This window comes from Peromyscus californicus, unplaced genomic scaffold (genome assembly GCF_007827085.1).
Source record: "Peromyscus californicus insignis strain IS unplaced genomic scaffold, ASM782708v3 Scaffold_8__1_contigs__length_139910024, whole genome shotgun sequence".
Lineage (NCBI taxonomy): Eukaryota > Metazoa > Chordata > Mammalia > Rodentia > Cricetidae > Peromyscus > Peromyscus californicus.
In genome coordinates, this window is record NW_026294606.1 from 85367779 (window position 1) to 85392819 (window position 25041).

General features: G+C 47.1%; 3 protein-coding genes across 4 annotated transcripts in view; 2 read left to right on the forward strand and 1 right to left on the reverse strand.

Annotated features, from left to right (window-relative positions):
- Window positions 1-6740, forward strand: part of Egln1 (egl-9 family hypoxia inducible factor 1) — a 41636-nt gene extending 34896 nt beyond the window's left edge. Inside the window, exons 3-5 of one of the 2 annotated variants that reach the window (XM_052726839.1) lie at window positions 1399-1535; window positions 3375-3442; window positions 4533-6740. In XM_052726839.1, the coding sequence (XP_052582799.1) occupies window positions 1399-1535; window positions 3375-3442; window positions 4533-4591 (264 nt within the window). In that variant the 3' untranslated portion in view covers window positions 4592-6740. The remainder of the gene's footprint in view (window positions 1-1398; window positions 1536-3374; window positions 3443-4532) is intronic. The other variant, XM_052726840.1, reaches the window with a different exon arrangement.
- A 3180-nt stretch (window positions 6741-9920) lies between these two features.
- Sprtn (SprT-like N-terminal domain) lies at window positions 9921-17861 on the reverse strand. The gene is made up of 5 exons (XM_052726838.1): window positions 17383-17861; window positions 16547-16646; window positions 15582-15710; window positions 14189-14456; window positions 9921-13420 (listed from the first exon to the last, which is right to left on the reverse strand). The coding sequence occupies exons 1-5, from the start codon at window positions 17589-17591 to the stop codon at window positions 12651-12653; spliced, it is 1476 nt and encodes a 491-aa protein (XP_052582798.1). The 5' UTR covers window positions 17592-17861; the 3' UTR covers window positions 9921-12650.
- A 141-nt stretch (window positions 17862-18002) lies between these two features.
- Window positions 18003-23357, forward strand: Exoc8 (exocyst complex component 8). Its single transcript, XM_052726837.1, has one exon. It carries the CDS (start codon window positions 18126-18128, stop codon window positions 20274-20276), a length of 2151 nt encoding a protein of 716 aa, XP_052582797.1. The 5' UTR covers window positions 18003-18125; the 3' UTR covers window positions 20277-23357.
- The last annotated feature ends 1684 nt before the right edge of the window (window positions 23358-25041 follow it).

A 25041-nucleotide genomic window follows, 5' to 3' on the forward strand; every position in this document is an offset into this window, starting at 1 on the left:
CTGAAAACAAACACAAATGTATTAAAACATAGTAGCATGCCTTGTCCAGTATGTACCTATAGGTGGTACTGTGGTGGAAGTGGGTCTGGTGGAGCACACCAGTAGTCCCTGTGCTTGGGAGGTGGAGACAGGAGATTCCGGAGTTCAAGGCCATCAGTGACATGGAAAGGCTGCCTGGTTCAGGGAAAGTTTCCAGTGGGAGATGAGTGTCCACCAGCCAGTTCACTTAAACAGCAGGGTGGAGAGAGAGGATGCATTTGTCTTCCCAATCTGACAGGTCTCTAAGTGTTTGCAGGATGCCTTGGCATTGGGTGACACACAAAAGCAAGGAAGCAGGCCATATTCCTAGTGGCTGACATCCCCCAGGGATGAGCCCCTAGTCTGCTGTCTAACTGTGAGTTCTAGGTTAGGTTCAGGGCAAGGCATTCACGTGCCCTTCAACTGTGAGCCCGCCTGCTCGGGAGCATTGGTTTGCTGGGCTTGCTGGTACACACCTGTGACCTCAGCATGTGAGAGGTTGAGTCATGGGGATCAGAGGCTAAGATCATCTTTCGCTACATAGAGAGTTAGACACAAACTTGGGTTATTGTCCCCAAAAAAACGAGTAACAGAATATCTCCAGATTGGTGATTTTAGTCTAGTGTTTTTCCTCACAGTCTAAAATAAAAGGACCACGTGGTGCATGTCCCCAGTTCCTCATGTAGAGTCCCCATGGCTCCCAGTGCACTTGATGTACTGTCTGTGATGACTGTCCAGTCGCCACAGAAAGCTGTGGTCCAGGTAAATGAGTTGTGTGGGTGAAGTTGAGCTCTTAGCAGTTGTGATTAGAATTTAGACCCAGGTGCAGAATGAGTTAGGAGTGGAGATGGCTCAGTAGGACCAGGCACCTGCTGCCAAGCCTGAAGATCTAAATTTGATCCATGGGACTCAGCAACTCCCAAAAGGTGTCCTCAAACTTCCACAGTACACATAAACATAGATTAAAAAATAAATTCAAGGCCATAAGTTCATCTGCTTGTTAAGTGTCTGTTGAAAGTTAAAGCCCGATGATTGTTTTATCTGATGGGATGAACCAACCATTTTACTGGGGAAGCCACTCAGCAAAGTGGCTTAGTGCTGACATCTGTGTGAACAGAAGTGCTTGCTGGTTTTCAAAACTTGCAAGTAGGTTTGGAGATCTTGTATATTTGTCTGTTTCAAGTGCTTACAACAAAAAGGAATTTTTCCATGCATTAGTGTTGTACATGGAGTCTCGGCTCACCATTACACCTTGTTAATTAACATAATTATATTCACAAGTAATCCAGCTAAGCATTTTGAGTTACTTACCTCCTCCCAATCCCCAACTTAACCGGGTCCCATTCTTGGTGGATCATACTGAATACTCTCTTTTCCCAGGTAAGTGGAGGTATACTTCGAATTTTCCCAGAAGGCAAAGCCCAGTTTGCTGACATTGAACCCAAATTTGATAGACTGCTGTTTTTCTGGTCTGACCGACGCAACCCTCACGAAGTACAACCAGCATATGCTACAAGGTAGTGTTCTGTTCACGGAAAGTTGGTTGACAGTGTGGCAGGGCAGGAGTGAGTCGAAGGGTGAACCCGAAAGTTTCTGGGGAGTGCCTGCCTGCTCTCCAGGCCCTCTTCTTAGTTTGGATGATAGTGCTTATTAGTACTTGGTCCTGAGAGTGTCAGCCTTCGCTGGGCAGTGGTGGTGCACGCCTTTAATCCCAGCACTCAGGAGGCAGAGGCAGGCAGATCTCTGTGAGTTCGAGGCCAGCCTGGTCTACAAAGCAAGTTCCAGGAAAGGCGCAAAGCTACACAGAGAAACCCTGTCTTGAAAAACCAAAAAAAAAAAAAAAAAAAAAAAGAGTGTCAGCCTTCTCTTAGCTGCTCTTTGCTTGAGGTGGAATAGGACTGAACCTCCTCCTCCTCCTCCTCCTCCTCCTCCTCCTCCTCCTCCTCCTCTTCCTCCTCCGGCATGGTGCACCTGCTAACACTGCCCATTTCTAGATCATTGGGTGTTTTCAGAACACTTTTAGAAAAGTGAAAAAGAAAAAGAGGAGCTTTTGGAAAAATAATTCTGAGAGCACAAGTGTGTGGTGCCCGCCGAGAAGGGTGTGTTAGCGCTCTTTGGTTGTGATCCCGCTCCACACGTGCTGCCATGCCCGGTGCATGCCTGCCATCCAGGGTGACCTTTCTCTTCCTGCTTCTGAGCTGTGCTTCCGTCACTGATCACATCACAGTGGGCAGCAGCTGCATGGTGGAGCCTGAAGTCATAGGTACCCTGACAAGAAACATGGGGTCCAGGCACGGCACACATGGGAGGCTAGAGATAGAGTCAGGAGAGGGGCCGCTGGGCCAGAGAACAGAGGCCAGAGCCCAGCGTGGTCTCTATAGCCCGGGCAGAGGGTAGACTGTTGAAGTCTGGAGACACATGGGTGTGAAGAAGGCAGCTCTGGAAGGCACACGTAGAAGAAAGTAGCAGGGTTTTCTGGTGAGGACTGAGGGCCCTGGGAGGCGCTTATTACGTCAAAATTCTAACTGGCAGTTAACTGACAGCCTGGGACACGGGGCAAGAGAGATTGAAAACTATCCATGTAACCCTGTTTCCTGGAAGAGGCCATGGTAGAAAGAGGGGTGGAGCCTGGGCAGAGCGGGAAGCCGCTGGCCAGTGGAAGAGTACATGTACTATACTGTCACCACTGGTCGTACTGGCTCTGCCTGCATTTGGCTCTTCAGGAGTGTTGACATGATTAGGCGGCTGTTTATTTGGGTTGTTGCTTTTCCTATGAACTTTGGCCTGGATCCACGTATTCTTACCTAATGTCAACAAGGAACCAATGGCCTGAAGCACATGCTCACATCCACAGTGTCTGTCCCTTGCTCCACTGTTTACCTCAGCAGGTACTGACACATGCTTTTATCTCAGAACAGACCTGTCATACCACATTTATTTGTGGGATAAAGTAGTCCAGTTAGGTGAGGATTTTTAGAAAAAGGTTCAGCCAAACCCAGTGTCAAAACTCAGTGCGACTTTCTAGGTAGGAATCCTAGAAGTTTCTGAGTGTGGCTTAACTCTTGCTCAGTGATGCAGCCAGAGATGTTAGACTGCTGGCCTGGGTTTCTTTGTCCCCGTCACTGTCCCTGCTCTCTGGGCCCTTTCCCCTCCTCTGTCTGTTTCTGACCATGCAGGCTGGGTGAGCATGGAGAGAGGCTGTGAGCCTCCCTTGGCTGCTGCAGCTCATCTGCGGGATGGACAAGCCACACTCGCCTGCTACACACATCAGTCTGAGGATGCTTTGGGCATTAGAAGTTGTCAGGAGCACTGTCTTCCCAGGGACCATTCTGATCCTGTCTTAAATTTCCTTCTAGGTACGCAATAACTGTTTGGTATTTTGATGCAGATGAACGAGCAAGAGCTAAAGTAAAATATCTCACAGGTAAACACAGCTGGGGGCCAGGCTCTGCCGGAACAATTGGGGACGGTGTTTTCCAAAAGCCACAGTCCAGGAGTGTTTTGCCAGATTCCTTAATTCCTTATTTTCAAAAGGATTTCTTTAGTTAGTCTTTATTCTTTTTTTTTTTTTTTTTTTTTTTAAAGATTTATTTATTTATTATGTATACAGCATGTATGACTGCAGGCCAGAAGAGGGCACCAGATCTCATGACAGATGGTTGTGAGCCACCATGTGGTTGCTGGGAATTGAACTCAGGACCTCTGAAAGAGCAGTCAGTGCTCTTAACCTCTGAGCCATCTCACCAGCCCCTAGTCTTTATTCTTATCTGCTGAGATTGTCCAAAGCTTAGCAAAAGTTTGAGGCAAGTATGAGTTAGTTACTCAAACACAAACTGATCTTTTCTGTGATGGCCCTTAGGAGCCTCAAGCTACTCCTCAGTGCTCCTCAGGTTACCTAGTCCCCTCCCCTTCTCCCTTAGATAAGGGAATATCCCTTCTTTTCTAAACACTGCCTCGAAAGAACGTGTGGCCACAAGGAATGTTCTCCCAGCCAGAGGACAGGTGCACAGACTCGCAGCTGTCAGCTTTGTGTGTAGGCCATGCACTTGTCCTGTGCCTGCCTGGCCTGGGACAGTGGCCTGTGCTGCCCAGGGATGGAGCCCTTGCCCGCCTTTGCTTTACCTCTTCCATCTCTGGAAGTCTGCCCAGCGGCCACAGGACCCACTCACTGAGTTCTAAGGACTCCGCTCAGCTTTTTGTAAGAGTGTAAGGACAGAATGTGAGTGCACTTTCTCTACTTTCAGAGCTATGGTTTGCGTCCATTCTGTGGTTTCCCACTACTTTATAGTCAGGTGGCTTTAAGTGAAAAGACAGCGGCGCTGTGTCTGTTGGTGTCTCTGCCTGCCCTCTGAGATCTGCAGAGCCGTGCACCTGCCACAGTGGCGGTGGGAATGGCTGGTGGGATGGACCTCATGGGACGCTGGAGACATGAGGAGGTATTGCTTCAAATGTTTGGGGTGCAGTCACAGGAGCTCTGGTAACTTAATCAGTGAACGCTTCTCTCTTTCTTGCAGGTGAAAAAGGTGTGAGGGTTGAACTCAATAAGCCTAATTCGGTCAGCAAAGATGTCTAGCGGGGCCTTAGGTCCAGCAGTGCTCACACCACCTACAGCCGCTCCGTTGCCTTCTGTGGACTCGCGGATGGGATAAGCAGAGACTCCTGGCTGGTATTCCAGCTGGGAGCCAGGCGACTTTGCCAGGTGTTGTCCAACAGAGGGTTCCATCTGCTGTGACTGCTGAGGGGTCAGCTCCAGATCTGTGACTGCACTTGGCCACTGACTGAAGAGGAGACGCTGTCTGAGGAGAGTGGCTTTTCCATCTGGACGTGAAATGAGGGCCCTATGTAGGATTTTCTTCATTCTTCTATTTTGCCAGATCTATCATCTAACTGAGTTCATTTCATCTCTTTTTTATATCAAGTTTGAATTCGGGGAATTTTTGTATTAGGTACAATTTATCAAAACTGAATTAAGGAAAAAAAATTACAGTATTATTCCTCAAAGTAACATCAATCTATTTTTGTAAACCTCTTCATGCTATTAAATTTTGCCCTAAAGACCTACGATGATTGTCGCCAGTGAATGATGATTCGTTTTCTTTTGACTGAAAGTAAAGAACGGGCGTTGAGTTGCAGCCGAAGTCCACGGGTTTTTCTTGGCCTGTCTCACAGTAGTTTGAACTTGTAAAGGTCTCTGCTGTCATGCTTTGACCTTGGTGATAGTGAAACCTAACAGTAGATGGTCACCACTGACTACCAAGTAACCTACAGAATTATGAGAGGAAAAACGCCACAGGAAAAGGGTTTATCTTTTAAGTTAATTTTTCAAAGCTAAGTGACTGGCACTAAATAAACTTGAGGCTCTTCTCTGCTCTGGTTCCCAAGACAAAGGGCTTTCTTCCGCTTCAGGTCTGGCCTGCCGTCGGTCTGTCCCACTGCAGTTTTCCCCGTGGTTTCTCCTTAGTTCGACTGTGCTTCCAGATCCTCCCAGATCAGAGCCTTGTTCTGTTGCCGAGCACCCAGTGGCCCCAGGCACATGGACATGCGTGTGGTTGTAGCCTCAAGCATGGTCACCGGCTCCTGGGACAGCTATGCGTCATTTTCACAGCCAGTGAAAGGCATGTGTGTAGCTTAGAAATGAGAAGAAGTGTAAAACCAGACACTTTGTTTTATGGGTTTTTATCTTTTTAGAGAAAAGAAGGACGGTGTGGCACAACCACACCAGGCCTGCCAGACTCTTGTCACCTCTACCGTCCCCTTAGAAAGCAGACTTTGCACAGATTTGGGGTGGATCTCCTTGTGCCCTTGGGTGTTCTGTCTCTGACCTTGATCTTTGCCAAAATGTGTGTATACAGAACCACTTCTGTGTATTTCACCGTGCACCAGTCTTAGCAGCTGTCTAGTTTGGATCCAGTTAGAAACCTTTTCTGTGGAAAGCTCAGTAATTCTTATTAAGAGATTGCTATTGTTCATGTAAAACATGAGAAAAAAATCAAGTAAAGCTGAGTGTGGACTGGGGGTTCCTCAGCACTGTGCTTGTGTGAGGGGCTCATGGCAGGAAGTCCAGTTCTGTCCCACATCCTTCCCTTCAGCCCCAATAACCGCTGACAACCTCTCCAGCAAGTGCCTCTGCCAGCCGAGGGCCAGCTCGAGGTTAGCCACCTGGCCCTTCTGAAAGCACCATGTTTCAGAGTTGGGAGAAACTGTTTGGCATTGGTGGGAGAAGAAATTTGATTGGAGCAGCAGCCTTTCGATGTGGGAGTCCCTGGTATACTTTGTATCGGACCTTTACTGGTGTACCAAGTCCCAAACTCTGCTGCCTAGGGGGTGTGTGCTTGCCAGACAAAATTTAAACTATAGATCTTCTGGAAAGTTTATGTACTTTCCTGGAGGTCACTTGTGAAAAGATCAAGAAATCAGGATAGTCATGCACTTAATACTCAAACTTAATACAAATTTCATGTTAGTGGCACGAAGCAGGGCTCTATTTAAAACTATTTGTGGCCTCTGTGTGCTAATCCTGGTTAAAGAGAAAGCTTTATGATGCTGTTTATTCAACACATTAAGCAGCTGTAGAACAGACCTTTATCCGTGATAGGCAGAGCACTTCAGGATTTGCATAGAGACTCATGGTTTGGACGCGGTGTTTCCTATGAAAGCCTCTCACGTTGCTTGTAAAGCTAATCTAATTAAAAAGATGTATAAATGTTCTTGAAAAAACTTAACTGTTGTCACCTCCAGCTTTCTTCTGTTTGCAGCCCATTACCATCTGTTGGCTTTCATCATGGGCCCCTGGGTCAGTTACTTATTGCCATGCATCTTTGCTCTAGTCCACAGCATGCAGCAATTACCTTCTGTAAGTAACGGAGAACAGCCAGGAGAGATGCTCCAGGTGTGGAGACATCGCTGCGTGGTTAGTGAGCTGCCTGCATTCTCACTATCAGAGGTCTTTTCTCGGTAGGCTTTCAAGTTGCTTTGAACACCATAGCTGTTGGATGTGTCTTCTTTGCACCCTTGTGCTGCTGAAGGAGGAGTGTGGTACGCACCTGCAGGGCCGCTGGAATGCAGCTCGACACACATGATCCTTTGATTTGTGGTCACATGCAGAGGCACCAGTTCTTAGGCCAGAGTCATAGGATGTACTGTAGCTCTAAGAATTTAGAGTGGTGCCAGGTATAGTGGCACACACCTTTAATCCTAGCACTTGAGAGGCAGGAGGATCTCTATGAATCTGAGGCCTACCTGGCTCGCCAGGACTCCATAGTAAGATCCTGTCTCCAAACACAAAACCCCAAACAACCAACAGAGTGTGGTATTCAATGTTTTGGCTCCTCAGGGCATTTGGAAAACTGGACTAAATGTGCAGTGGGGTGGGTCAGAGGATGAGTGTGTTAGAAACGAAGACTGAGTGTGGCATGTAATAAAACAGAATTAACGGTCTCCTTAGTTTTGATTTAACCTTCTGAGCCTTTTCTTTAGTTTTGAGACGGGGTCTTGCTGTTGTCCAGGCTGGCCTCGAACAGCAGTCCTGCTCAGCCTCCCTAGTGCTGTGCTTCAGTTCTAAGGCATCATCCCTGCCTGGGATAGCTTTTTAATCCTCTGCATGCCTTCACTTCCACCTGGGTCCTGTAGCTAGAAACCTGAGCCTGCCTGGGCTCGTGGCTCTTTCTGTCCACCTGGCTCCTTGGATTCATCTATTCAGTGTTCGGTTTCCTGTTTCCCAAACTCCATGTAACAACTCCTGATACCCAAAATGTGGGGAGAATAGATGCTCTCTGGCCCACAACTCAGCTCAGTACAGGAACCCCCACTGGAAACCTTAGATTCTGAAAGTATTGTTCTGCTGTGTGGATCCTGGGAAGCCCCACCACTGGTTCTTTATGCTACTGGGCCTGTCCAAGTCTCTGGAATGTTCTCATCCCTGGTCTCTACAGTTTCATGGCTTGCTTGCATTAGCCTGTGGCTTTTCTCAGCCCTGGTGAAATCACACCCCACCACCTGGGGGCATTCTCTGCTTTCTTCCTGGTGCTCCTATTACACAGTGGGAACAGGGCAGCACATATTTAATTCTGTCATGTTCTCTTCTGGGAAACAACTTTACTTCACCTCTGAAGGGGATCAATCAGCCAGAGGCCCCACCGTGTTTGCAAGGCAAGGAAAACCAAGCCTTTCCAAAGGAAAGAATAGAAGTTGAGACTTGGCTGCAGTCGGTGAAAAGTCTTAACTGTAAAGCATAAGAAGCCTAAATGCACTCAAATGAGCATTTTCTTGACCAAAAGTTACCATGTGAAGCTAGAGAGCCATGTCCGGCACTGTGGTACACTCCTGCAGTTACAGCTACAAAGGGAGCCCAACTCAGGAGTCCAGGCGACTGGGTTCACACGGTGGAGTCCTGACTCTCAGAACTTAACAACCTAAAAGGAAAGGCAGGCAGGGGAAATAGTCATCCCTTCAGGGAACAGAAACGAGAAGACTGAAAAGCGTTGTCTTAAGTTAAATCCAAGGGCTAAGGGCCAGTGAGATGGCCGCTAACACTGCCAAGTCTGACCCGAGTTCCCTTCCTGAAACCCATGTGGTAGGAGAGAAGTGACTCCTGCAAGTTTCTCCCTGACCAACACACATGCTGTGGCATGAACAAGTTCTCCCCAAGAAAATTTAAAAAGGGAGAGGGAGCTATAAGATGCCCAAGGAAGGATGGATTCAATGAAAACACAGTGCAGTAGAAATGCAGCCCTAGAAGTGTTCGAAAGCAGAGCACACACATCTGTGCTCTGAGCTCATGGTGCTCGTGGTCCCAGCAGTATCAGAATGCACGGCTTCTTCTCTATCGTGTGGAGAAGCCAACCCTCCATCTTCTACTTCTGGTCCCATGGAGCAGCTATGGAAATACTCAAGTCATTGTGGGTCCAGGTTATTTTATATAAAGGAAACTAGATACTTGTTTTTTTGAGACAGACTCTCTGAGACCAAACTGTTCAGTCTTCCAGCCTTACTGATTGCTGGGATTACATTCTTGGCCTTATGTTTGTATAAGCATACAAATGTGTATTTATGAATTTAGTTTTTGAGACACAGTTTCACTATGTAGCTCTGGCTGGTTTGGAATTCAGAGATCCATTTGCTTCTGCCTCTGCATGCTGGGATTAAAGATGTGTACCACCATACCCAGCTGTTGAATTATTTTAATATAGTATGCACACATAAAAGAAATCTATCTTAAATCTTTGACAGCTTACTCTCAAAGTTGTCCACTGAGCATGCATGCATGCATACACACACACACACCACACACACAAAATATATATTAAAAAAATTGAGGGGTGGGATCAGTAGAGATTAAGAATTAAAGAAGTTTCCAAGGCTTCAAGTAGCCAGCTTTGAAAGGAATTTCAACTAAACGTCCTGCGTGTATTACTTACAGCAAGCAGGTGGTGTTGCTACTGGAAGACGGAGAACCAAGATAGCAAATGTGGGATCTGATTCCTCTGTGTGCTCCGCACCCTGGTTTACATATGAGATGACATCCCTACACCTCTGATGTCTGCTCTGTAGAGTGCACCATTCAGGAGGATGTACTTGTTGTAAACAGCTTCCCAGCTGGTCTTCGCTTTTACTCTACCATTTTACTGACCATGGCCATCTTTAGTCTATGGAGATTATGAGCCAAACTGAGTGTGGTCTAATACTCTGAATCAAGGAAAGGGGAGGAAAAAACCTCAACTCAGTAACCAAGATGAGAACACCAGGGCTGTGGTGGTGCATGGCCAGGGTAGCCTGCCTAGGTAATCTTAAGAGACCATGTCAGGACTGGGGATATAGTTCAGTGGTAGAACACTTAACCAGGTACATATAAGGAGCCAGGTTACATCCTCAGCATCACAAAAATCAAATCAGAAAGACATCAATCGCTTTACGTCAAAACATTCATTTATTTTTAAATTCTCTAAATCTTTGAAAAAAATACAACCTTAGAGCTTTGGAACAATGGGAGAAGATGAGGTTTCAGTTAGTGTTTTCCCATTTACCTCTGATCCCAGTTAAGATCTGAGTATGTGCACAGTGTGTGTGCACAGTTGGCCAAAGCCAACTAAAGGTTTCTCATGTTGCTTTGTTAACCAGCATGGCACTGGGGTGTAAAGACAAGTTTCTATAGAAACAGAACCTATGGCTGTGGCCCTACAGTGGGGAGCTGAACCAACTTTAGCTCCACTGTGAGGTTAGAAATTTGCTTCCAAAGAATACTAACAAAATGGAGCACGTTTCACTGATAAATAAATGTAAATATAAATGACAGATACAGGGATAACTATTCTTAGGGGCAAGTTTTCTCTAACAAGTATGGGCTCACTAAATTTCCACTTTCTCTCCAGCATTTCAGAACCTGATGTTGCCTCCCAACTGCACCTAGGTACTTTCTGCACCTAGCTCATCCTCTTTCCCTCCTGCCCTGTATCAACTGGCACTGCACAGAGGACTGGAGAACACGGCAGCCGTATCCCACCCTTATGCTGGCTAGGCCTGTCTATCTGCACTCTTCCTCCTGCATCTCACACAGGATGTGCCCAGATACCTCCCTGCCTACTGAGGCCCTTCCCATTTAACAAGCTAACTCAATTCACTAAAAAACAGTGCCAGGGTGGAACCCTGTCCCAGCACTATTATAGGGCCCTGAGATTAATCTACATCTTTCCCCTTCCGAGGATGTAGCTCCTGAAAGGCATGAACTACCACTTACTTCATAGCCCTAGAACTTCATGCAGTTTGGCTCAGAAAATATTTAATTGCTTATAACCTGTTAAATTGATAAAAATATGGCATATATTCAAACACAAAACTTTAATAGCCATTTATATAAAAACATTTAATACTATTGAACTTCATGCTTTAAGAAATATCAAAACTTGTTTTCCAACCTGACAGACTAAAGATCCTGTCAAGAATGCTGAAAAGTTGACACTTGTACACTGCTGAAGGAGGGAATTCAGAGTTTGATGGAGCTGAACACAGAGACGCCCTGAGACCAGTTCCACTCCCGAGTGGGTGTGTCAGCATTACTTAGCCCTGCACTGGGATACTTCCAATGGTTCACCAATGGGGTGAGGGGGAAACTTCGGGTATCTTTAAATTCTACAGAGGAATGAAAATGAACGTTTACACACAGTAACAAAGACACTACCTTCACACTCTCTGGTAAACTGTGACCTTTGGGGATGGAGAAGGTAGGCACTCTAAAGAGACAACTACAACAGGACTCCCCCAGCCCCTCTTGGGGAGGTAATGGGGGAAGTTACACAGTGGAACACCAGGCAAACCAGGTTCACCCAGATGCTCACAAAATTTGTGCACCTTACAATGTATAAATGACCTTGCAGCAACGTCAGCCAGGTGGAGGGACAGCCATAAGACAAACTGAGCCAAGTATCTGTGTCCCTCTGCTGAACATGGAAAGATGAAGCAAGAACTTCCCAGTGCTCGGATAATAGTGCTTTTGTTTCTCACATGGCACAGAGTTCACAGTGCTGCTTCTGTACATCTTTCTGCTCTCCAGGGAAGTGGGCAGCTTTGTGAGATGTTAATATATCAGTTACTTTTTAGCACCAAGTTTTAACGATTCACTTAAGTCCCCATCAAATCTGGCCTGCAGAACTGAGTAACCGCTGTAACATTCCAAAACTGTACTATATATTCTGTATCTACTTTACTCTAAAATCTGCTGCCACCTTTTGACACATATAGATGGGACAGAGGTAAAAATGTTTTGTTTTGTTTTGTAGACATGGTCTCACTATAGCCGAGGCTGGAACGTAAGCCCAAGCTGGCTTTAAACCCCACAGCCATCTTCCTGCCTCAGCCTCCCAAGTGCTGGGATTTTAAGCATGAGCTGTAAGGAGTTAGAAAATTCTTTTAAATACAGGAGGGTCTTTAAAATCTGCTGCCACTTTTTAGTAAAGGTGGGACAGATTATATTTTATATATATATATATATTTTTTATACTGAAAATATAGAAGTCTTTAAAATTCGCTACCACCTTTATGTAGAAAGTAAATTCTTTTAAAATACAGAAAGCTTATTTACTGCTACGATTCTGAGAAAAAAAAAAGAAAAAAAGACCTCTGAGTACTTTTAGAACAACTACTATGTTTCATACAGTCTGGACAAAGAATCTGATGTCAAAGATTAACATCAGCTCAAAGAATGAACCTTAATATTAAAAGTATTTGACTGTCGGGACTCCTGATAAGACTATCTTAAGACTATACAAATAAAAATACTCTAAAACCTTCAAAAACAAGGGAGAACAAAAGTACCTAAAATCATACATTTCTACAGGAAAAACTGAGCCAAAGTCCTGGTAAGGCACGGGTGAACACAGCACCTTGACACACAGGATGACAGCAACTCCCTACATTACCCAGGGTCATGGGCTCAAGCGATGATCTGCCTCAGCTTCCTGAGTACCTGGAACTATAGGGTCGGAGCATCACACCTGGATGGAGAGGCAGACTCAACTGCTCACTATGTGTATGTAAAACAGAACACTGTTGGTGTAATAAGCCTGGCTGTAACCCACAGTTCCTTCACCTGGAGGGCAACACCACCATAAGCCAACATGTGGTGTGGGACCCACTCCATTTCAGACTCTTCGAGGTCGGAGATTGGTTTTGTTACCTTCCAGGCAGCGGTCCAAGTGCTCATTGATGTGTGACTCCAAAACTACACTCTGACAAACTGGACAGTTGACCAGCCGTCGCTGACTGCATGAGCTGCTTGAATTCTGAACTGTGCTGGTGGCTGTGGGCCGTGAGCTATTCTGAAGATCACCACCATCACTCTGTGTTTGCTCCTTGTTGATACTATCCAAAGCAATCCTGTCCTCCAACCTGGGTCGCTTATTTGGGAACTGGTCTTCAGACCCACTCTCCTCTTGGGATATGGATGAGGATGTCACAGTTGCAGATGCCATGACTTTGGAGGCATTTCTCAGGGACGCTCTGGAAGGTGGAACCTTTCTCTGAGAATCGGATGAGGCTGAATGCTTAGTGCCATCCTCAATTGTCCCACTCTTTACTGGGGATCCATTCACATTTCTGAAAGCCTTTTGGTTGGCAACAGAGACTCTGGGGAAATAGCTGCTCAGGACACTTTGGTGACTAGCAGTGGGAACAGGGGAGACCAGATGAGTTTTTTTACTTGGGAAACCATTCTGTTCACATTTCACCTCAATGTTGGAATTGAGTCTCAAGGCACTTGCTGAATGATCTTGACTTGAGAGACCTTTGGCTTCATTAACCATGTATGAGGTGTTCAACTTCCCAGGTGAAGAACAAGTACTCGTATCTCCAAGAACATACCCTTTTCCACTGAATGGAATGAGTGGCTGGGTCTCCCCTCTGGACGGCTTGTCTGCAAAGGAAACAGAAGAGTCTTCCTCAAAACACTGCCACGGTGATAAACACTGAGCAAATGGTGGTTATCTAAAATGAAGGATTACTTCCTTCTAACTCAGATTCTGTGCAGTAGTCACCTATTGACAAGAGAAGGCAACCTTCAGTAGTCAGAGCCCCGTACTGCAAGAACAGGAAGAGGAAGAAAGTGCAGAGAGAAGAATCTAAGGCATTTCCCACAAAGAGCTTGGATTCCTCTAACCTGCTCTCCTTACCTGGCTCCCCAGATTCAGTCCCTCTGCACCAATTCTCTAGTCCCTTGACTTCTCAGCACTTCAGATGAGGAACTACAGCTGGGCTCCTGAGGCCTACCCCACCAACTGACAACCTTGCAAGGGGAAGCATGAACTTCAGGAACCACTGCCGCCTCCTCAGAGCTCCTGAGGACAGGAGCAGTTCCTAAGGATGACACAGGGACAAATGCAGGCCAAACTCCTTTCCTATGCTCCTGAGACAGCAGAGGTAACAGACAGGAAGGGCTGGCTTGGTCAGGACTCACACTCTGGGTGCTCTTCAGTTACCGTTTTCACTGACTCCCTCAGATACTGCAAATGGAGACCAGTTCACCTTCCCTCACTTCCACAGTGAAGCACGTTCCCACCATCACTTTGTGGTTTTATACCTGAAAAGAACAGTCCTGCACAAACCTTAACCCAGTTCCCCAACAGGCAGCACTGTCCATGCACTAGCCAGGGTCACAGAGATGGGAGATGAAATGGAGCTGTACCTTTAGTCTCCACTGCTGAGGCTGGCTGCTTGCCTGGTTTTGTCTTTCCTCTGCCTTTCTTTGAATAGTTCTCTGGCTCCTTGATTTTTATGTAGGTGCCTCCACAAGTTTTCTGGTGGTCAGCCCACCAGTAGTCATGGGCAGACGGTGCCCTGTTGGTTGCTCGCTTCACATAGCCATAGTAGGGCTGTTTGTGCTGGCAGGGCCCATTGCAGCGCCACCAGTGCCGACGGTACTCATCCACCTCGTCATGGAAAGTGTGGTAGACCTGGGCAGGGAAGGGTCCAGCAGTTAAGACACACGTTAGCCATGCTACAGAGATATTTTACCCAAGGAGTCTTTGTTTGCTTTTTAAATATTCCACTTCTCAGATATTTCTAAAAAGTTCTATTTTGGGAAAGACAGCTACTATATTTAGTTTATTTTCAAAAGTTCACTTTAAAGGGACACATGAGGTAATTTAAAACTTCCTAATGTATAAGATAGCAGCATACAAGACAAAAGGTTTTGGTGTGTGTGGGGAAACACAACCATCAAACACCTCTATGAATACTAACTGTTTCAGCAATTGAGCAACATGATCAAAAGCTAGGACTGAACAGTGGTTTACTATAGCACTGTAATAAGCCTCTAACAAGGAGAAAGGGTTGAGACCCAACTGGGAGGAATCTGTCTCTCAGAAGAAAGCATACAGATTTCTTTAAGTGTAAATTCCTAGAAACAATATAAACTGCTAAAGGGCTGAACAACAGCCAGATCCTTCCTATAGGAAACTGAAAACTCCCACAGTCTACAATATAATATTTAACTAGTGCTCAAGTTGTGCTAATACACTGCATGTCCTTGCTCTCAAGCTATCAAAAAGCAGGCACTGTTGTCACATCATTTGCATGGCAACAGATAGTTCCAGAAGAGTTCAGTGGTACAAGCAGGATCACTAGTGTAGGGAGGGCACACCTCAGCCTTGACTGTGGTATCTCCTCCAATACTACACTGTCAGGACTCAAAGAACCGCTGATGAGGGACTGTCACAGATGTAGGAGAAGCTCCTCCTGAAGGTCTAGAAAAGTATAATGCAGGAAGGACCAAGGAAGCATGCCTCAAATGCTGATCTGGAGTTGCTGGAGGCCTCAAGGAAGAGGACTGCTGGCTCTGTAGCCATTCTACCCCGAGAGCCTAGACAAGTCCATTCATTTCTGTAGGAGTCTTGTTCAAGGCTGAAAATCTTCATTTCACTGAATGAATATAAGTATTATAACTGTGAATGGCTGCTGGGCTTGGTGGCACAAACCTACAATCCCAGTACTTAGGAGGCTGAGTTAGAATTGTGAGTTTGAGGCCAGTCTGGTTTACTGGTTCCCCCTGTTCCCCAAACATGTGTAGCTCAGAATACCGTTATGTTGGCTCCTGTCAGTTGGTTGATTCGATGCATATGTTTGCAGAACTCTGGGCCATGTCCTTCCCGGTCTTTATCATTATTAGTGACAAATAAGTAGGCATGGATCATTTCATGCAAAAGAGTCTGAAACAGAAAACCAGCAAATTAATTTTCTAGGGCATGTCTGAAGAAGAAAAAGCATTCTCTTTCTTAACTTGGAGTCTTAGCTCTCTGTAGGCCCAAATACACAAAACTTTACATATAATATTCCAAACTCTGCAGATCCCAGTAAACAATTCAAGGAATAACATTTGCTCAAAAAGGCCTATTTATCTACCAACTCAAAACCCTAAAGGTTGGTGAATCCAACCACATAAAAACTTTAAAATTCTGATGGAGAAACCCACAGTACGTCAAGTCAAAAGATGATTCCGACAACTCTGCAGCACATATCACGGGCTCTGAGTTTTGAACATAAGGAACTCCTGATGGCAACATAGAAAGAGCAAACAGCCCAGGTCTAAATGGGCACAAAGCTAAGTATATGTTGGGCAAAAATGATGCATACCTGTGATCCCGAACTCAAGGTTGGAGGTAGAAGGATCAGGAGTTTGATACCAGCTTGGCAGCATCAGACTCTGCCTCCCTCACCATCACCCTCCTAAAAAATAGCTGGGTACATGCATGCCAGCTCACTGAGGAGGCTGTAGCAAGAGAAGCCTATAAGACCAGGGCCAACTTGGGTAACAGAGACTGTCTCTTAAAAAGCAACAAGATATCCTGGCCAGGAATGGTAGTGCACAGCTGTCCCTCAGAACTGAGGCAAGGGGATCTTGAGGTTGAAACCAGCCTGGGCTACTATCAAGATCTTGTCTTAAAAGAAGAAAACAAAAAAAAAAAAAAAAAAAAAAAAAAAAAAAGAAAGAAAGGAAAATTCCCACAAACCACTGGGCTGAGAACCAGGTTTATACAAAGAATACCTCTACAAGGTCCTTTCTTGGTCTCAGTTTTAGAAGGGGCTCACTGAGACGGATGGAACACATTCCTCCTCTTCCTTCATAGGTGCAAATCCCAGCACACCTGGAAAACAATCACAACGACGGATTAGGTTCACCAAATCCATTGATTTGGAGAGTCAGAGACCGACCAACCAAAAAGTAAACCCTAGCCAGGTGTGGTGGTGCATGCCTTTAATCCCAGCACTATGGGAGGCAGAGGCCGGCAGATCTCTTGAGTTCCAGGCCAGCCTGGTCTACACAGTGAGTTCCAGGACAGCCAGGGGTACATAGTGAGGCCCTGTCTCAAAAACAAACAAAACAAAAGCAAATCCTTACCGGTTTGTGTGCAGTTCACAGGAAAAAGTCCCTGGTGGCAGATGGCTTTCCTGAGTGGAACACTTGGCTGCAGGCAGTAACACTTGCTCACCCTCACCCACTCTGTCACCCACTCGGCTCCACACAGGCATTCATTTGCGGGGAATGGTTTAGCCACCACGTCTGCAGGGGCACTTCGCCAAAAGTGTCATAGGGTTGGTGTGAAGTTAGATGTACACTACATCTTACCCTGCTTTACTGCAGGCTGCTTTCTATGTGATTGTGTATTGAAGGGCAGATTACTATCTCGAATGGGACTTCTCAAATTCAATGGGTAAAAAAGGATCATCACTGGCACATCCCTGAGGGCCGTTAGGCCCGGCCCACTCGGGTGGAGGCACGTCTCCCAGTGACCTCTCCCTCCACCGCGAGGCGGGGACACCAACGACAACTCAGCGGCCTCGCCCTTCCCCACGTTCCGAGCCGTTCGTGGGCGCACTCACAGTGTCATGCGCACACTCCACTTCACTTCCACCGCCTCCAGCTGACCCCAAAAGAAGCGGTCGTTAAACTGCAAGAAGAGCGCCTGCAGGTCCGGGGTGGGGTCCACCAGCTCCCAGGACGAATCCACCAACGACACGGGCTCCCGCGCCGCCGCGCGCACGTCCCACTCCTCCTGCAGCCGCAGGGCAACCACCAGATCCTCGTCCATCGCGCCACTCCCGCCCAGGCTACTCCAAAGACGCCGGTCGTGCTCGCGCAGCGCACGGGTCTCGCGAGACCTCCGGGCCCGGCTGTCAGGTGCTCGCGGGCTCGCCTCGAACGCCTAACCGAAAGTGGCTCGGAGCCGCCCCGCGGGCACAGGCTTAGGAACGCGGGGCTCGGGCTAGGGACGGCTCCAGGAAGCTGGCAGCCTCCTGAACGCCCCTGAAGTCCTGAGACTCACGTCAAGTCTGGTCCGCGCCTGAGCCTGCTCTGACTTCCGTACTGGCTCGTCCGCGCACGCGCCTTAAGTCACTGCCGTTCTCGCGCAGGCGCGCCGTCGGCACCCCGCCCCCCAGGCGCAGGCGCAGTATGGGAGTCTCGACTCCAGCACAGGCGCAATGCAGCGCTCGGCCCCGGCGCAGGCGTTTGGGTGTTGCTCCCGCCCCGCTTCCTCTGCCGTCTTCTCCACCGGGCTCGGGTGGGGCCCAAAGGCGGCGAGTGACAGCGACTCCGGACCGCGGGCGCAGGGCGGGTGGCAGCCATGTCGGACAGCGGGGCGAGCCGCCTGCGGAGGCAGCTGGAGTCGGGGGGCTTCGAGGCGCGGCTGTACGTGAAGCAACTGTCGCAGCAGTCGGACGGCGACCGCGACCTGCAGGAACACCGGCAGCGCGTGCAGGCGCTGGCGGAGGAGACGGCGCAGAACCTGAAGCGCAACGTCTACCAAAACTACCGGCAGTTCATCGAGACGGCGCGCGAGATCTCGTACCTGGAGAGCGAGATGTATCAGCTGAGCCACCTGCTGACGGAGCAGAAGAGCAGTCTGGAGAGCATCCCGCTGGCACTGCTGCCCACCGCCGCCGCGGGCGCCTCCACGGGTGAAGACACGACGGGCGCGGGGCCGCGGGAGCGCGGGGCGGCGCAGGCAGGCTTCCTGCCCGGGCCGGCGGGCGTCCCCCGCGAGGGCCCTGGTGCGGGGGAGGAGGGCAAGCAACGCACACTCACCACACTGCTGGAGAAAGTGGAGGGCTGCAGGGACCTGCTGGAGACGCCAGGCCAGTACCTGGTGTACAACGGGGATCTGGTGGAATACGAGGCGGATCACATGGCCCAGCTGCAGCGCGTGCACGGCTTCCTCATGAACGATTGTCTGCTGGTGGCTACCTGGCTGCCACAACGGCGAGGCATGTACCGCTATAACGCGCTTTACCCACTGGACCGCCTGGCTGTGGTCAACGTCAAGGACAATCCACCTATGAAAGACATGTTCAAGCTGCTCATGTTCCCTGAGAGCCGCATCTTTCAGGCAGAAAATGCCAAGATTAAACGTGAGTGGCTGGAAGTGTTGGAGGAAACCAAGAGGGCGCTCAGCGACAAGAGGAGGAGGGAGCAGGAGGAAGCAGCGGCCCCCCGCGCGCCACCACCAGTCACTTCCAAAGGCAGCAACCCGTTTGAGGACGAGGATGATGAAGAACTGGCCACCCCCGAGGTGGAGGAGGAAAAGGTAGACCTCTCCATGGAGTGGATCCAGGAGTTGCCCGAAGACCTGGATGTCTGTATTGCGCAGAGGGACTTTGAGGGCGCTGTGGACTTGCTGGACAAATTGAATCACTACCTGGAAGATAAGCCCAGCCCACCTCCTGTGAAAGAGCTGAGGGCCAAAGTGGATGAACGAGTGCGACAACTCACTGAGGTGCTGGTGTTTGAGCTCTCCCCGGATCGTTCTCTGAGAGGTGGCCCTAAGGCTACGCGCAGGGCAGTGTCTCAGCTGATCCGGCTGGGCCAATGCACTAAAGCTTGTGAGCTGTTTCTGAGGAACAGGGCAGCAGCCGTGCACACTGCCATCCGCCAGCTTCGAATTGAGGGCGCCACTCTGCTCTACATTCACAAGCTGTGCCACGTCTTCTTTACCAGCCTCCTGGAGACCGCAAGGGAATTTGAGACAGACTTTGCAGGCACCGACAGTGGCTGCTACTCTGCGTTTGTGGTTTGGGCACGATCTGCAATGGGCATGTTTGTGGACGCTTTCAGCAAGCAAGTTTTTGACAGCAAGGAGAGCCTGTCCACTGCAGCTGAGTGTGTGAAAGTGGCCAAGGAGCATTGCCAGCAGCTGGGAGAGATTGGGCTGGATCTCACCTTCATCATCCACGCCCTGCTGGTGAAGGACATCCAGGGGGCCTTGCACAGTTACAAGGAGATTATCATCGAAGCCACCAAGCACCGAAACTCGGAGGAGATGTGGCGTCGAATGAACCTGATGACTCCTGAGGCCCTAGGAAAGCTCAAAGAGGAGATGAGAAGTTGTGGGGTCAGTAACTTTGAGCAGTACACGGGAGATGACTGCTGGGTGAACTTGAGCTACACAGTGGTAGCTTTCACCAAGCAGACCATGGGCTTCCTGGAGGAGGCGTTGAAACTGTACTTCCCAGAGCTACACATGGTGCTCCTGGAGAGTCTGGTGGAAGTCATCCTGGTTGCCGTGCAGCATGTGGACTACAGCCTGCGGTGTGAGCAGGACCCAGAGAAGAAGGCATTCATCAGGCAGAATGCATCCTTTCTTTATGAAACTGTCCTCCCAGTGGTGGAGAGGAGGTTTGAGGAAGGTGTGGGGAAGCCTGCCAAGCAGCTGCAGGACCTGCGGAATGCATCTAGACTCCTGCGGGTGAATCCCGAGAGCACCACTTCTGTGGTCTGAGGCCCTGGTCTGCTGTGTGTCTGTGTGTGTGTGTACATGTGCTACAGATGCATTATTTGTATTTACATTACACTTGTCAGCACATTCCTCAGAGTCACAAACAGTATATAGATGGTGTCCTCTTAGAAATACAGTGAAAGGAGAAAGAAAATGTGTTAAGTCCCACCTCCCCCAGATTGGAATTATTAGAGCATATACCATGCTTTTATATTAACTCCTAAAGGAATGTATGAAATAAATAGTCACACCATGGCATTTCAGATTACCCTCTGACTTGATACACACTTCTCACAGTAGGACATCCAGGAACATTGCACTTCTATGCTACCTAGAAAAATATGTAAATCCATAGGGCTGTACATGTTACAAAGCCTCCCAATTCAGCAAAATTGTAGTTTCTTGATGGTCAGTGTGCTGGCTTTATGTACTCCTTAAACTAACCAATTTAGAGAAAATAAATGAGTTGGGAAAATTGGTTTGGGGTAAATTTGAATAAGTGGGCACCAGATTTTTCAGTCTTTGTAGTACATGGAAGGAAGCCTTCATAAAACAACTCTGCAGGCATCCAAGTCACTGAAAGGTAGCATGTTCCATGGCTATTTGGCATCATATTATTTCACTGGGGTGCATCTTTTTGGGAATCACAAGGACTACGGTGACTTTTAACATATTCCAGAACTGAATGAATTTGCTGTTACAACACCTTTTGCCATGTTCAGGAAGTGAAAGTCACGGTGAAAGGCCCACACCAAGGAGCCTAGCAGTAGTCGAGTGTCTCTGGGCCCCTGCAGACACCTCACCACCAGCCTGATTCAGGAGCCACTGAGACTTAGGGCAAATGCAGAGCTCCTTATTTGAATATTTACTGGGAGTTCAGGGTCTCTGTAGATTAGGAATTAGAGAAAGAATGCAAATCTCACAGCTTAAGAATGCCTGCTTTGAGCAAAGAATTGTTTTCTTGAGAGAGGTTTCAGCCCAGGATGGCGCCTTGAGCTGGTTTGTAGCCAAGGAAGACCTTGAATTTCTAAATCTCCTAACTCCACTTCCCAAGGGCTGGGATTACAGGGGTGTGCCCCCTTGCCCAGTTTATGCTTTGTTGGGAAACCCAGGGCTTTGTGTATACTAGGCAAGCACTCTACCCACTGAGCCACATCCTCTGCCCTGATGGGTTTTTAGTCTTTTTTTCTTTTTGTAACTTTGAGGGGAGATGAATATGCCTCAAGCACAGGGAAGGGGCCTTTTGTGACTCCTCAAATGCTGTGTTGCACTTTAAAACACAAGAGCCAGGGATGCTGGTGCCCACTTGTAGTCACTGCACTGGGAGCAAGAGGCAGTGTATCCAAGGCCAGCCTGGTCAGCAGGGGAACTCCAGGACAGCCAGGGCTCTGTAGAGAGACGCCTCAAAAACAACCAACAACTTCTAAGAGAATTCCAGGTCATAATGCTTATTTCAGATTGTTCAGTAAAGGACACAGTAGGTGGTTGGGAAACTAAGGTTTATAAAATGCTTGGCTCTATACTGGTTATTTAATGTTCCTCTATTAGAGAGTGGGTTTTTTGTGTGTTTTTTTGTTTTTTGGTTTTTTTTTTTTGTGTGTGTGTGTGTGTGTGTGTTTTTTGTTTTTTGTTTTTTTTTGGTTTTCGAGACAGGGTTTCTCTGTGTAGCTTTGGAGCCTGTCTTGGGTCTCGCTCTGTAGCCCAGGCTGGCTTTGAACTCACAGAGATCCGCCTGCTTCTGCCTCCCGAGTGCTGGGATTAAAGGCATGCGCCACCACCACCTGGCTAGAGAGTGTTTTTGAAGACCCATTTTCCCACTAGCTTCTAGCTGTGGTTTTTGTCCATGATGCCATGTTATTATACCATTGATTCTAAGTGTTATTCCTTGTCTGAATAAAAAAGGTAGCATTATGTAAAACCTTAAATGGTTTCTGCAGTGATTTAGGGTTATAAAACTCCTTGGCTTAGTTAACTCATTTCAGACCAATGTTTTCTTTACTTTTTTTTCTTCTTCTTCTTTTTTTTTTTTTTTTTAGCTCTACATACTTAAAAAGTTGGAAATCACCATTGCAGATTTTTACTGACTTTTTTTCATGTTAGGATTTTTTTTTAAAAAAATGACGGGTATTTTCTATATAGCCCTGGCTATCTTGGAACTCTCAATGTAGACCAGGCTGGCCTTGAACTCACAGAGATCTTCCTGCCTCTGCCTCCAAAGTGCCAGGATTAAAGGATTGTGCCAATATGCCAGGCTCTGTTAGGATTTTCTACATGACCATAACTGATGTTCCAGCCAAACAAAAATACTAATTTGTCTTAAGATCATTGGAAACTTGAATTTCATGGAATTGTGCTGGTTGTGATGATTATTTGGTACCTTTTGGAATTTAATATATGAAATGTTCTGTATGAATACAGTGTGGGGAATGGAAAGCTCTCTTAGGGCTTAGAGCTGTAAGAATGCCAATGTATTTCCCCACATAATAATAAATGGCTGTATCTTTATGGAAATGTAAATAAGAGAATTTTATTGTGCTAAGAATGGGCTAATGTGTCCCTCAGTGTAGCAGAGGGAATCTGGGACATCTGTGCAGGAAGCTGACTGGATCTACGTTGGGTGCCAGACACCTGGTATAATTCACTGCCCTCCTCAGATGGGGTCAGAGCTCTGACCCCATGTTTCATCAGACTCCAAGCAAGTTCGAAAGCTTGAAGGATCATCTGGTACAGTGATAGCTCCATTCGTATTGATACCCCACTTCAACATTAATTACCTTTTCTTGTTTGTTTCAAAACTAACGGCATAGACCAGGAACCACAGTGGGATTAATTATGGTTGAGAATTTGGTCTCTGATGAAAGCCTCCTGTCACTTAAGTGCTCAGTCATTTCTGTTTAAGATGCTGCCTGTCAATAGATTACCAGCACTTTCATCCTGCACCTTGCATCTTAGCTAGGATTGGAACCTGGGGCTTGCTGTAGACGATGAAAGCATTGCTGTATACTTTGATATGCTGTGAGATTAAGTCGTCTATACTGTCTGATAAAATAAAGCTTTACAGTGTTCTCACACTGGATAGAATTGCTACTATAACATTTTATATAATGTACTTATTTTGAGACAGGGTCTCACTCCAGCCATGACTGGCTTAGAACTGTCTATGGAGACCAGCCTGGCAGTGAACTCAGATTAAAAATAGGACAAAGTTAACAAAACCAGCTGTGTTCAGCAGAAACAATGTACTTTCAAATGTAGCAGTTTCTCACAGTGTGTGCTGTGGGCATGTCTGGAAGAGACCTGCTTGAAGGGATTGCAGAGCTTGGGAGAGGTGTATAAGAGAAAGCAGCAGGGTCCTCACCCTTGTGGAAAGCCCCAGCAGTCTCTGCCAGGTGACCCTGACAAACTGTGTGCACCCTCCCGCAGAATTCATACAGTCCCTTTCCTGCTTTATTCACTCAAGTATTTCAAAGCATCTTCTCACTGTTAGCTGTACTTCCCTGGGGTTTTTCTGTGATGGGGTAGTCTCCATAGTTAAATACTTCATGGTTTTTCATTTTCTGGTAACCTTGTTAGCTTCAGGGGCTTATGACTTGAAAATATTCCCAGCTGGATGTGATGGCACACATTTTTAATTCCAGCATTCAGGAGGCAGAAGGAAAAATCTCTGGCTAATCAGGGCTTACCCAGTGAGACCCTGCCTGAAAACAAAGCCAGGTGTGGTGGTACATTCCTTTAGTCCCAGCTATTGGGAGGCAGAGGCAGGCAGATCTGAGTTCGAGGCCAACCTGGTCTATATAGTGAATTCTAGGACAGCTAGGACTATGTAGAAAGACCCCTCTCTCTCTCTCTCTCTCTCTCTCTCTCTCTCTCTCTTTCTCACACACACACACACACACACACACAATAATGACGATGATGATGATTCCAGGGGAGATAGCTGAGTGGTTAAGAACACTTACTGCTCTTGAGGACAGAGGTTCAGTTTCCAGTACCCAAAATCATAACTCCAGCTTCAGAGAATGACACCCTCTTCTGGCCTCTTTGGGTATTGCGTGTTCATGCACATGCACATGTAAAACATTTCTAAAAACCTCCTGGAAAAGCTTACATATGGATAGCTGTGTGTGTATACATATATATGTATGCACCTTTCCTTATTTATGGGAATATATGTATATAATCTATAGGTGTTGCTGTGCCAAACTGTCCCCTTTTTGTTATGTACATTAACCCATATATTTTGAGCTGGAGATCTCCAATGGTAGTGCTTCTACTGGCCTTTCAGTTCCTCCTCAGTCCTCTGGTGGCAGACTTGACTGTGACAGATACGGCATCGTAGGTCTGAGTCCCTCCTGTCCCCGTTTTCATCAGGAACCATGAGGCCAAATGCCCAGTCTATCTCTTCTGCTTGGTCTTGCCACCAAAGGAGCAAGTGAATGTAGTATGCTGGCTGATTTCAATTTTCTTCACCATTTTCCCGGAGGTACCAGAGTGGGTCCTGTGGGTCCTGTATTTACCCATGATACCTTCTTGGTTCATTTGCTGTGATGTTGACCTAACCCCAGACAATTATCCTTTCCTAATTTAGATAAACACTGCCAAATTTGATAATCGGGAAAGTTGTGTATTCTCTCCAATAATACAGGAAAATTTGTTTCCAACAATCATAATTATTCATTTTGTGATAAAAGTAGCCTTATTGTAGTAAGATTTTTTTTTTTTTTTTTTTTTTTTTTTTTTTTTTTTTTTTTTTTTTTTTTTTAGGTTT

What these genes read in the sequence shown, in the direction of transcription:
- Exoc8 (XM_052726837.1), top strand. Translation starts at nt 18,126, where the DNA reads ATGTCGGACAGCGGGGCGAGCCGCCTGCGGAGGCAGCTGGAGTCGGGG.
- Sprtn (XM_052726838.1), bottom strand. Translation starts at nt 17,591, where the DNA reads ATGGACGAGGATCTGGTGGTTGCCCTGCGGCTGCAGGAGGAGTGGGAC. An exon ending in CAAGAAAGGACCTTGTAGAG is followed by an intron (nt 15,711 to 16,546) that starts GTATTCTTTGTA and finishes TTTCTGTTTCAG; the next exon opens with ACTCTTTTGCATGAAATGAT. An exon ending in CTCAGCAGTGGAGACTAAAG is followed by an intron (nt 13,421 to 14,188) that starts GTACAGCTCCAT and finishes TTTCCTTTGCAG; the next exon opens with ACAAGCCGTCCAGAGGGGAG.